The sequence below is a fragment of the Numida meleagris genome, chromosome 5 (assembly GCF_002078875.1).
Source record: "Numida meleagris isolate 19003 breed g44 Domestic line chromosome 5, NumMel1.0, whole genome shotgun sequence".
NCBI lineage: Eukaryota > Metazoa > Chordata > Aves > Galliformes > Numididae > Numida > Numida meleagris.
Genome location: NC_034413.1, coordinates 46,115,755 through 46,129,363, shown reverse-complemented (window position 1 = coordinate 46,129,363; position 13,609 = coordinate 46,115,755). Strand labels below are relative to the sequence as shown.

Genomic DNA, 13,609 nt, shown 5'->3' with positions numbered 1-13,609 from the left:
AGGAAAGGGAATCACACGTCCTCCAAAACACCAGGAAAATACTTCTTTGCAAGCCTCCTCTGCAAGCATCCTGAGCTGCCCCAAAGGAGCAGCAACGGTTAAAAGCAGTAAAGTGGACAAACAGACCAGGAAGGACTTGAGTGCAGGGCGAGCAACCCAGCTTACCGCAGCTCATGGCACTTAGTGCTTCCCCGCATCTCAAGCATGCCCCCTGCTAGCAGCTTCCTCAAATCCTCCTTTATGGTGGCGCAGCCAGGATGTACCAGTCCTGCCTCTCTTGGGTCCAGTCCAGAACCCACTTGGATGTGAGGGAATTATTTCCATTGCTTCCAGCAGCCTCGGGACAAGGCCGAGCTGCCTGCCCAGCACTGACTCAGCAACAATGGCTGCGGGGGAGGTAAAAATGGTGCTTTTCTGTGTTGCAGGGACTGGGGCCATGCAGCGAGCCAGTGGAAACACCAGGAAGGGTTCTTAGTGGCAGCCAGCACCCAGAAACATGTTCACAGCTTCACAGGTTGAGCCCACGTAAAAGACGAGGAAGATGTACACTCCCAGCGGTGCCTTCCAAGCTCCTCACACTGACAACAGCATCTTTCCTCTGCCGTGGGTTCAGCATGAGGGTGCTGCAGGTCCGATGTGCTCTCCCATGGCGCCATGGAGCCACCTTACCCATGGCCACCGTGGCCACCAAGAGGGGCCACCTCCTAGGCAACGGGGTGGTGCTGGGACCCTGCCCACATCACTCCCTTTGCTGAGGGGCAGGACAGAGGTGTGTCAGGTGTCACAGAAACTCAAGCAGCTTTTCTAATGAGCCATGATCAAGAAAACCAGTGGTCTTCAGCTTCTGGCATACGTATGCTGTTTTCTGAACAAGGGGCAGCAACTCGTGGCAGCCCTACTTCTTCCCATCACTACGAACCACGCAGTTTTCAAACCTGCACCTGTACTTGTTTTTAGACTCTAAAATGCTGAGGTTTTCCACTGTCTGCTGTCAGTATAACCACTCTGACCAGCTACCATCATGTCCAATCATTAACACAATTTTTACTTCATCCACTTGAGTTTTGATCTGTTTGACTAAGCAAATAAACAAAACTCGGCATCATTTTTTTTGTTTCCATTTACTTGACGGAGTGCAGCCCCCATTATAAAAGACATTTCAATAAAAACAAACCAGAAAACTAAGGAAACTGATAAAAAACTTTCAGTGTGAAGAAAGCAGGGAAAAGGGCAAAAAGAGTAAATGCTAAAAGTTTGTTGTTGTTGTTGTTTTTGTTTGTTTGTTTGTTTTTTGTGATGCCATCAGCTGGAGAGAGTATATAAAGAAACCCACACAGGAGCAGCCCACACGGAGACTGAATTTGGAGAAAGATAAATTAATGCATTTATAGAAGAAATAGCAACAGAGCACACACACTAACTACAAAGCTGAGATCCAGTTGGGCTGAAAAGACATCCTGAGCAGACATGACAGCAAAGACCAATATGTACATGAAAACTGGAGGGAACACCAAGATGGAAAGTAGGACAAAATTGAAAGGGACATGCACATTTATTACTATTTTTCATGTCTGCTGCACAGTCAGTATTATAATCTCCAGTCAGTGAGAGGAAGTCTCACTTAGATGAAAATGCTTGAAAGAGTTAACGTAGATAAAGACGGGAAAACGTATCATCATTCTTTTATGGATTGGATATGAAACCAAACAAAGCAATGGAGTTGCTCATGGACAAACGAGAGAATACAGGACAGCGAGGAATTAGATTGAAGTAGGAAGAAAAACAGGCTTTTAGATATTCTTCCCCCAGATGAGGTTTTAGCCCATGCTTCCAAGGAAAGCAGGGTCTCACGCTAGGTGGATTTCCAATGAGACAAGGAAGTTGCAACAGGGCACACAGTAAGAAACAGCACTCAGGCAAAAGAATGTTACGATGTAACAGAGATTTTTTTTCAGTGCTCATTTCTGGATTAGAAATTTCTGAATTAGTAGAACTGCTAATTAGCAATTTAGAAATTAGCACTGGACCAGATTGGCTTATACGCACAGATAATTGATGCTGGATGAAGGCAGTGACTGAAAATGCCTTTTCATCCCGTGTACTCTGCTCTTGAACCTCATTTCCCATCAGAATTTGCCAGTTAGATCCCCCCCATGCTGAACATTAGCTCTCCTGTGATCTTTCTCAACCTCAGAGGACAGAATTCAGCCCCACACTCTCTCAATGTCATGGTGCTACATGACATGACACAGATTCACTTTTGATTTCAGTAAGCCTAGGAGGAAGCCCCACCTCCACCAACTTGGCCTCTCCTCCAGCCCGGCACACCGCACACATGCGATGGATTCCCCAGATGAGGTGCTCATCTGGCCACCCATCCATGCACACACATGGCCCTGCCTTCAGATGACTCACACTTGGACCACAGTTTTTTGACACGACTAAAACATGGCAAAAATGTCTTGAAGTAGATTTACTTACAGAAGTAAGGCCAAAATATCATTCTGCTCATTTATCTGATCCCTTGAAGAAACTGCCCATGGAATTACACAAAAGGCTCCAGAAGATCGTTTACATGCACTTTCAGGTTAGTTTCCACTGCCGAATATGAAAGTCTGAGGGTAAACCAGAGCAAGATCCTTCCATCTTCCCAAACATTGAGAGTGCTCGGAGACCACTCCCACCTGCCTTTGTTTCCCAGACAGGTATCACTGTACTGGGGGAAGCAAAGCCCACACCAGGTATCATCCTACCTTGCAGTGCTGGGGAGAGCATGTTCAGAGCTTAGAAACATCTCTTCCCTTCCCACCTCCATGTTTTCTTCATTTGAAAAAACAAAGCAAACAAACCATGCTGCATCTTGTTTCATAGAGAGCCTCTTTTTGATGGAGAGAAAATTTATTTCCAGCAGAGTTTCCATTATATATTAGCTGAAAGTAGGGGGAGAAACAAGATGCCTAAGGCCATACTCACTATAAAACAGAAATAAGCCAATACGGTCAGGGCATAACTTAGTGGCCTACTGCACAACATTTTAAAAAAATGTATCCTCCCATTATGGCTCTTGAGACTATCTCCTCCCCCTGATAACATTTGAAGCACGTTCATAAGAGCCATAGAGCAGCAATGTTGTTTTAATCAAATCATTAAGATGGGTGTGCTGTGTTGTGCCCACATCCTGGTATTTTTTCCACATCCTGACAATATTCAGGATTTGTATAGACCATTCTCCTCCAAAGTGTCAAGTGACTTTGTAGATGCTGGGCCAGTGTAAATCTGCGTATCACCACTGTGACTTTGGCAGATCTGCATCAGTTTGCATCAGCCAGGATCTGACTCACCAACTGATCCAAAACCCTCATGTGATGTAAGAACTATTTTTCCCTTTCACAGAGAGAAAAAAGAGTTCGGAACTAGATGTCATAGGTTTTCTTAACCTTTTCCACTTAAACATACAGAAATGGGAAGCAGACAGAAATTCCCACCTTTTCACAGTATAATATCTGATGAGAGATGCAGCTTGCTCAAAGAAAATCCTAAATTACAAGGCCTTGCAGTTGATCTAGCTTTCACTGTATGAATAAAATCCATCTGAGACAGTCCCAGTGGAGTCTTCAACCTAGGAATCATTCAGCATCCAGCTGAATAGGCATTTGACTCTTGGAAGATTAGTTTTCCTACCCTAGGCTGTGCTTGTACGAAACCAGATGACATGCACTTATCCTAAAATTCCCCAACTGCAACAGAAGCACCTTACAGTCCCTTTCACTGGGTTGAGTCAACACTTGGAGCCATCCACCTCTTCTTTAAAACAGGAGATCTCTGATACTTTCCTCCTGGACTGATCAGACAGAAGCTCCCCTTTCTCTCACTATTTGACTGCAACCCCTCTGCTCCTTCACCTCTTTCTTAAAGCTCCAACACTAGAGGCTTCTGGTTACACCAGAAGCATGTTTTTCAACACCAAAAACAAGCTTCTGGTTTCCTCAGTTGTCTAGGAAAGCCTACGAAGACAACTTTACACTATCCCAAAAGACCACAAACCAAAACCACATAAAAACAATGTGCACCTTGCCCGAAGTACAGCAACCTCTCAATGTTCGCATCCATTCTGAGGTGCTGGCATAGTTTATGAACTGCTATGACTGGGATAGCAGCAGCATACAGAGATGGAAAAGAGCTGTTTTACCCAAACTGGTCACACTCTCCATCAGCCATTCCAGTGCCCACCGCTTTTCCCTTATTATTTTAAAATATAGACAAATTTAAAAAGAGAGACACTGACATTCCTCCCCAACTGATCTAGTCACTGATGAGGGAGGTTTCTTTTCACTGGCACAGACTTTCCATTGAGCAGCAAACGCAGCCTCTCCGCTGTCCACGTGTCGGAAACAAAGCCGTTTCTGTCCTGATGCTTTCCATATGAAACACCAGCTCCCATCTTTCTTCTTCTCTCTCCCTCCCTTTCTTATTTTATTACTCATGCAGCAGCTGTAGTAGCTTGCAGATGAGTGGAATGTTTCCTTCAGAGCAGTGTAAATTTTCCAGACTGATACAGGAGGCCAAAAGAAAGAAAAGAAGAAAACAACCTCCAAACAAGGATCATGACGTGCTTTTCACTAGTTAGAAGCAGACAGCAAACTCTGGAGGGCTGTGACCCTTGAAACCACTGTGCAGCCACAAGCAAAAGATCAAAGCCTCCAAGCCGCTGTAGCATAGGATGCAAAGCACCTCAGAACCAGCAGTGAGCCAGGGATGCCCAGGCAGGGCAAGCAAGAACTCTCACCCAAAAGATGGCAGAGTACCTTGCACCTTGCTGTGAGGAGACCATATGAGCAGAGCTGAGTGGGGAGAAAAGTGACCAGCAGCTGCGAGGAGATGATGGAGACATGTAGCTGCACTGCTATTGCACACCTCACGCATCTGTATGCCTCACCAGATTTGTACCTCCAGGTTAAGGACCAGAAGCAGTCAGACACTGCTTATGGCGTCACAGGCTGCAATGAGCCCAGATATCTTTTTTTTTAGCCAAATTGATACTAGCTGGGAAAAAATGAATCAAGTTTTAGGGCCACAGGACAACAAAGCTGAACGTGTCAAACCAAGTCTCTCACATCAGAAACAGGGACAGGCCCTCAGGAAAGCCTCTAAAAAGTAGCCCTGGTTGAAACATTTCTACAAAACAGTCTCCAGCTGAAAAAAAAATGACATTTTTGTTTAATCTGAAGTGTTTCATTAGAATATATGAGTTTTGGAACCACAACATCATCGCCTAAATTTTCACACACCCAGGATGTGATGTACAAGGGCAGATCCGAATCAAGCAGAAAAGCGACCCAAAGCTCAGTCTCTGACATCACACCTACGGCTGTGATGAGAGTGTAAAAAGCAAGCAGACAGGAGCAGCTCTCCCCCCTTCTGCTCTCCTACCTACCAAACATTCTTGCTGTGGCCTTTGCTTGCTGGAACCTTTGTTTTCCATTCAGCCCCAGTGGAGAACAACCGAAGGCAATTGAAGGCAGCCCCCTACCTCACCCCCACCAGTACAAAGCAGGATGCCAATTCCCCTCCTAGGCTGGAGGCAAAACAAGTCAGCAAGGGTTAGAAACTGCAAATGTTTGCAACCCAAGAACTCTCCTTCTTCTTGGAAATGAAGCATGCCCACTGAAGAGTCAGGATTAAAACCAAATGCCTAACAGCATAGAGGCCTATTAGTAGTGAAAGCATTTTTAAAATCTAATTTACTTGTCACGCTGCATGCATTTTCCTCACCGCACAATCCAAACAAACAGTCGCTTTCACTTTGATTTCCAGTCACTTTACTCAGTTGCATGGGAAGAACGCTGCAGTGCGAGAGCTGCAAAGACAGCAGGTGGGCAAGATGATCCCATCCAAAAAGCACAAACCTTGCTTACGGCATGTTTTTTTTTTAATTATATAGATGGAGATAATTTCACTGATTGTAGTTTATGTCAAAGCATGTTGATTTACCAAGCTCTATCACGGTCAAATGTCAACCGTATGCCAGTGTGCCTTTAAAATCGACCTTGGGAGGCTGTAAATTTAAGGGCAGGATTTGTAAATCAGGACATGAATTGGACTCTCTCAGAAAAGCCTCTCACAAGCCAGTGTCCTTCTCCTTTGCATGCCCCCCCATCAATCACATTGTCTCCTGGACTTGCTTCTGTTCCTGGCTACCTCCCCACCCCTTGCTGAGCAGGGGCTGTTGGCACCCTCGTCTGATTTAAGCCCTAGCTTTGCACGCAGGTCCACAACGCTGGCAAATAGCCAACAGGATTAGGATGTGTCAGACATGGTCTATAAGCCTCGTGTTCAAAACCATTATGACACTTAAATGCGTATGTCTGTGGGACCTTCACCAAGCATTAATACGCTGTCTGTGCGTGACTCAGACTCTTTAGTGTACATTGTAAAGTATACCACATGCACCTTAATAGTTCTCTAAACAACACCACGTGTAATGAATACACAGTTGCACTGAGCAGAAATGCTCTGGATTGGAAAGCATCCTTCGTGTGAGAACAAAGAAAGAGCAGGTACCTCCTTTAAAACAACTAAGAGCACCAGAGCAGCTTATCAATGCAGTGAAAAATATTAAAACATGAAAAACTAACAAATCCTTGTCTTTCTGTCCAAGTTTCCTACACCCAACTGCTGTTTGTCCCACTTTCTAAAGACCAAGATGGGGTAGCATTAGCACCATACACAGGATGTCTCAGCGATACCACAGACCCCAGGGGAGGAGGGGTTAAGGTCAACTTTCAGCTCTTTGTCTACACTATTTCACAGAGATGATCCTGCACCCACAGAGGGCTCTCAGCTGCCCTGCACTTTCATCCCATGGGATGGGGTGGCTGGGTCTGGGACACTGCCTGCCCCCCAGCACAGCCCCTCTTGCCCCAGCCTTTGCTCCCAAGCACCCCAAGCCTCCAACACTCCAAGCCTCAAATAGCGACCCTTGCAACATCCACAGGAGAAGCAAAGAGCTACCAACTTGTCTAGTAACTGAAGAACTGGGGAGAGGTTTGGCACCCTGATGCAATCCAAGATGTCTAACTACCCCAGAGCACAAAGGCTGAAGCAATTTCCTCTAGGAAGGGAGAAGAGATGCAGACCCTGCTCTCACAGGCAGCCAGGCAGCCCTCCCCACCAGCTGCTGCCAAGACCAGGGGTGGCAAGCGCAGCCTGGCTAGCACAGGCACACACAGGGATGTGCACATATCTCCATGCTGCTGTCTCTTAAGCTTAGACAATAGAAGCATTTTCTTAATGCTGCCAGAATCAAGTAATCAGCATTTTTATTTTTAAAAACAAAAGACCACAGGACAAGTCTTCAGTGGCTCAGAAACAAGAAAAGTAGAAGGAACACCAAAGCTTTTTAAAAAGCTTGTGTCTTTAAAGACCATCTCAGTGCTTTGTGAACCAAGCGTATGATTTTTGAACACGAAGTGGTAACGCTGGGAAGGAAACACAGCCAAGAGAGTACTCAGCTCAGGCACTCAGAGACATGTAGTGCCTAATAAGACCGAAGTCAACAGAAGAAAACTGAGATGGTCTCAAATACAACAGCATCAAACTGGGGAATATACTTTAATCAGATCTGTGCTCCAAACCTGTCCTCTACCTAGTAAAACAAGGGAGGAAGGGGAACAGAGACAAAAGTAAGAGGGACTCAGCATCACTCTTGAAAACCTTTATTAATTCTCCAGAATTCAGCTTTACCATCTAAAATGAAAACTCCCACCAATTACAATACTTGTGAATAATTTTTAGGAGGTTTTGAGTGTTGTGATCACAAGTATTTCTTCCCTTTTGCAGGATGTGACAGATTTGGTATGAGGTGTACTATTACACAACTGCTTAACATAGTGAACACCAACGCTGCTCCACCAGTGAGCAACATCCCTTTTTTCTAAGGACAAATGCAATCAAGGTTGGTCACGTGCAGCTACAGAATCATACAGAAACAACTTCCTTCTTACATTCCTGCACCACATGTTCCAGTGCGGAATGGAGAACCAACACACTGGATGCTTCTCAGTGGAAAGATACTGGACAAGGCCTCAAAAATAAGGCAGTATCCAGGAAAAAAAAAAAAATTGTCCTCCAACCTCAGAAACTTCAGTGTGAAATTAGTACATTGTACTGAAGAGTTTCTGCCACTTCCACATGGACGTATTGCATCGCAGACTAGCTATATATCTTGATTTTTACGTAGCCTACTCAAGTCTATGCGCTGCCTATTGTAACATAAAGACATGGGTGAGTTGTGAGGTGTGAGGGTTAAAACATCCCAAACAAATAAGAGGAAGTATATTGAAGTTTAGTATCCACACGACTGTGCATTGCCTACAGGTATATACTCCATTTCAAAATCACTTGCCATAAGTCACACACAGAAACAACTATTTAACACTTCTAACACGGGTTGCAGGGCTCTACACTTTCATAATAGTTTAATAATTTATAACAGCTTCTGTAATTAAGGGGATCACAAAACAACACAGACAGCGGTTTCCAGTTTGTCTTTCCTTTTTCTCCATCTCCTCCTACAGGGTGACAAGAGCTTGCTTTCAGCACATGGAGCAAGCAGAGAGCATGGACTGGTGCTCAAGTCCAAAATACACTGCCTTACACATGTGGCTGTTCTTGGAAGTCAACCCTTTCTGCAAGTTATTCTCAAGAGGCATGATGTACTATAAGCACTTAAGAAATGAGTTGCACTGTGACTGGAACCAAAATGAAATAGCAATATTAAAAGAGATGTTTTAGTTTATGTAGTGGCCAACTATGCCATTAAACTAGAACAATGGAGACGATGGGGAGGCAGGAATGTTTTCCAATGTGATTTATGCCTTTCCAGTAGCATGGAAACTTTTCCTATAGGCCTGAAAATGATCCTGTCTGCCAAGGAGAAGTCAGCATTAAGATTAAAGAGTTCCACTAGATTAGTCACTTTGGGACGCTCTCACACAACACTGGGATCTCCAGGCCCTCTGCCAGGATGGGTCATTTCAACCTCCCCACCCCACGAAGACCATGCCTCAGCATCGTTGGTGCCAGCCATTTCAGAACAAGATAAAATGAGGCTTAAAGAGTTGATTAAAAATACACAAAGGCGGCTCTACCACAGAGTCAAGGGCAAAACAAAGGTTTCCTTGATTCTATGCTTTCAGAATACATACATCTCCCTTTGAAGGATCAGGGCTTGCTGCAGTTGAGAGCAACTGGGTCAGCCAAGGCAAGAGGAAACATTATCAGTTCAATGATACAATGCTATTCTCACCAATAAGATTTGTTCTGCCCCGTGACACACATGGGAAAGGCTAGCTGTCTTGTAGTATGACACTCAAACCCTGCTGATTTTAAACTTTTGAATCAAACTACACGCACAGTTGCCCTGTGCAGCTACCTGCTTGCTGTGCTCTGGGAATCACAAATGCCAAAGTGCTCTGTGACCCTCCCCCACAGAAAATGAAGAGAGCCCCAAAACATATTCCCAGAAGACCTCTTCTCCACAGAGGGATGGTGAGTCCAGAGACCTCCAAAGTGACAGGACAGTAGGGGCGGTTTGAAGTTTGCACTTAGAAGAGACGTATCCAACTACAGGAGATGCCCTCTGCACATTGATCTTTTAACAACCCCTCAAACACTGCTGTGAGGGCACAGCACAAGGAACAGGTTGAAGTCCCAGGTCTAGCCCCCGCCAGTTCTCACTTTGCAACCCAGCACGCTGACAGTGGGACCATGTGCATGTGCATGGGATACACTCCTTGCAGCCACCTCCCTCAAAACCAGCCTTCTGCCCGCTTCCTTCCGTGCAGAGCCACAGGGTGCTCCCCAGCCTCATGCTGCTCTTCCTGCAGCCTGGTCCCAGTCTCGGGGATGCCACATCAGACACCTACTCCTGAGCAATGGCGTGTGACCAGAGCTCCACATGCCGCAGGGCAACAGCCACACAAGTGCTGAAATCTACCCCCAGATGGATTCTGAAATGCAGAGTCAGCTCGCAGGGACGAGAGCAGCCCAGACGGTTCACATTACTGCAAGGATGGAGCATCAGGCAGAAACAGACAGATACGGTGATACCAGCCAGCTGGTGTACAGCAAATGCCTGATTTTTCAAAGCACAACCCACCTCTTTCTTTCATCTCTCTTAGTGCTGTGACTGTGCAACGTTGCTTGAAGAGACTAAACAAAGTTCCCTCTCTCCTGATGAAGCTGAGCTACTCATTAGACCCTGACCTCTCCACTCCAAAACACTCCTGACCTCACAAGCGCTTCAGCTGAAGGAGGACAGCCAAAGCTGACACAATAAAGCCATTTTTTTGCCTAAAACCCAAGCCCTCCCTCCCCACCAACATCTGTTTTAAAATAATGCAAAACATATCATGGATTCAGTTCCAGTTTCACTCCAGGTATTTCTACTTTTACTATGTAAACAACATCTGGGATGGAGTGACAGTTTTTTGTATTTTTTTCTCCTGAAAAGGAAATGTACAGAAGAGATGACAAAATTCACTTGTGTTGTACATATGTTGGGCTGCTCATTCAGCTCCGATGCTGTCAAAAGTGTAGATGCCAAACTTGCTCACGTTTCTCTTGAACTGGGAAGGGAAAAAGGGAGAGATCGCTGACCACATGCAAGCGTTTAGCAACCTGCCTGTTGCTGTCTGTCAGTGCCCTCTCTGAGTGACGATGTTTCACAATCGGAAATATGAGCAACTGCCCAGCTGTGAAATCTTCAGCCAGCAGCTACAAAAGCATGGTCCAGAGTCAGGAGAACAGGGAGTCAGGACTGTGCAACACTCTCACCCCAGAGTGCCTTCAAATTTTTAGTGGGGCACACTCATCTTTTATAGTATCACAAGAGACTACTTCTAGCAGAAGCAATTAGCATGGACTAACCTCTCTCCATAGAGGGCCAACAGCCTGCTAATCACAAAACAACCCGAGCTCACAGCCCAACCAGGAAGCCTGCTCTTGACCCACACAACTACTTCCCCCCATTTAAGAGACTCTGAAGTAATCTCCTGGGGACAAGGCTTTGCTGCTGCCAGAAACACTGCTCTGCAGCCACCAGGGAGCTGAGGTCTTGCACTAGAGCTCTTCATGGGAGTGGAGGCAAGACCCATTCAAGCATCTTTGCTCAGAACTAAAGCTGCTGCTCTCAGCCTCAACGCTTCCCACAGGGATTGGTCACTGCCTTGCCAGCTGTCTTCCCTAGGATTGACTGCACACTGACAGTTTTAAGGGATGCCTTCAGGTGCACACCCACACATGTGTAACGTGTCCTAAAGCTGCTACAGTTTGCCCTAAGTGAATAAATCCCTAAGACCTGGCTCTGTTCACAAGTGATTCAGAAGACTGAAATTGGGGTCTCTGAGTTAGTGGGTCTGCCAAGCCCATGTGGCAGCACGCTCTGTACAGTGACAGCAGCTGTTCCCACCAGCGATCCATCAGCTTTGCTCCCCTGCTGTTTGCAAGGAGTGTCCAGGCAGCAACAGGGGAGAAAAACAAATTGTAAATACAGGATGTATTATGAAACATTGGGCACTGCTTGGAAGATCTGAGGGGAAACAATGGAAAATGTAGTAATTTATTCTCATCTTTGCTTTTCAAATATGCTGAGAGTTAGTGGGGTTTAACCAGGAAAGTGTTACATTTAAATTCTGCAACACGAAGAGTGGGCTTGGGTAGGTACTTTGTTCCTTATCAAACAAACCACTGTTCTGCCACACATAAAAGAAGGCAGCAGGAGACAGAGTATCACGCATAGTACTGCCTAAAGCATGCTGGCTATGTCAACAGATTATCTCGCTTTGGACTTCCTGGGCTGTTACTAATATGCAACCGATCCAACAACAACAATGCTATGAAATTATTTTTTTAAATGAAATTATATCAACCTCTTCGGTTTAATTAGCATGTTAAAATTACGAAAGGAAAGCAGATGTGACTACCATGGATGTCAAGCTGAATATTAATAACCAAAAGCATCCCCACCCCCTTGGAGGATAAAGCAAAGTTGGATCGGTCATTTTGCACATTAAATCCTGGATGTGTTCACACGTAGCTGTCAGTAAACCTCTCGTAGGTGTGTGAACACATGAAACCAGAGCCAAAACAATTTTACTAGGGCAAACCTTTAAAGATCCAGCCACAGCACAGCCAGATGACAAAGCTACAGCCTGACTCGCCACATTTCTCCCTGCACAGATACTTGTAAAGAAAATTAAATGAATGTTCCACACTGTCACTTGCTGGAGAACGAACACACGCTGCCCTTACACTAGCCAAGACTAATGTGAGTGCTTGCAAGACAAAACCCAGTGGCTCATTATTTCTGAGCTGATGGTGCCATGGTCCGTGCGTGGCATTAGCACCACATGTCATTCCAGCCACACTCCACTATTCTTACCCATGAGTACATTTTTTCTGTTAAAGACACACCAGCATAGACAATTCCAACTGGTGGTGTCACTTCTGCCAGAAAATCACCTCCGTAAACAGGGCTACAGCGAGGAATGCTGCCTTCCCTTTCCGTCCCTATCCTGGCAGATAACTATTTATAGGTCTATGCATTTGGGCTCGCCGTCTATTTTATACAGCTCCTTTCTGTCACCAATCATCATTTCAATGCATTCACAATACTTGATTTCCACCTTTAGAAGTACCCTGATTCTTCCTGCATGTAACCAGAAGGCACTGGTTTATGGGAACCAGCCAGAGGCGGCATTGTCTTAATGCACAGCAAGAAGCGTGCACTTCTCCTCACGTTCTGAAAAAAAGGCCCCCCTGCTTACAGAATTCAGCCTCAAAGCTTTTGCCTCCATGCACCTGCCCGCCCCCGCTTCTGCTTTAAGCTAGGATTTTTATTGACATGTACTAATTACCTGAAAATAAGAATGATCTACTCCGTTTCCACCAGCTGCCAGCTGTCAGCACTGGCTGGAAGTGATCAGCCTCACTTTAAAGAACAAAAATAAAGAAAAAATGAAAAACTAAGCTCAAAAATGAAAGGAAATAAAAGCAGGAGCGGTCACAAAGGCAGACCTGGCGAGTGTCAGCGGGCCTCAGGTGCTCGGACAGCTGCGGGCAGGCAGAGCTGCACGGGCTGCTCAGCTGGCCAGGGCAAAAAGAGAGAGATGTACAGGTCTACCCACGCGGAAAAAAAAAATAGAAAAAAAATTAATGAAAAACAAAAGGAAAACAACCAACCCTGAATCAGAGAACAAAAAATGAAATAAAGGCAGAAGCGCAGCCCCGAGGCACTGACTGCCTGCACTTAAGAGATTTACAGGAGTAACGTAAAGCATTCACCTGCTGCCAGTTCTCCTCCAAGGATGGCAAAGCTGAGAAGTAGCCGGTGTCGTGGACAAGCTGCAGTTCCTGGAATATACTATAACTAGCCAAGACATCCATGCTGCTGCTGGCCGGCCCCTGCTCTGCTTTGTGTGTGTTTGTTTGCTCTGGAGGGGGGTGTTTGGGATCATAAAAAAAAAGAGGAGGAAAAGCAACCAATGATAGATCCAGCGTCCCTTTTGCTTTGTTTTGTTTCAGTCACACTTCAAAAAAAAAAAAAAAA

General features: G+C 45.4%; 1 protein-coding gene across 1 annotated transcript in view; it reads right to left on the bottom strand.

Moving 5' to 3' along the window:
- Positions 1 to 13,603, bottom strand: part of KLF7 (Kruppel like factor 7) — a 59,383-nt gene extending 45,780 nt beyond the window's left edge. Inside the window, exon 1 of the mRNA XM_021398663.1 lies at positions 13,345 to 13,603. Within this exon, the coding sequence (XP_021254338.1) occupies positions 13,345 to 13,446 (102 nt within the window). The 5' untranslated portion in view covers positions 13,447 to 13,603. The remainder of the gene's footprint in view (positions 1 to 13,344) is intronic.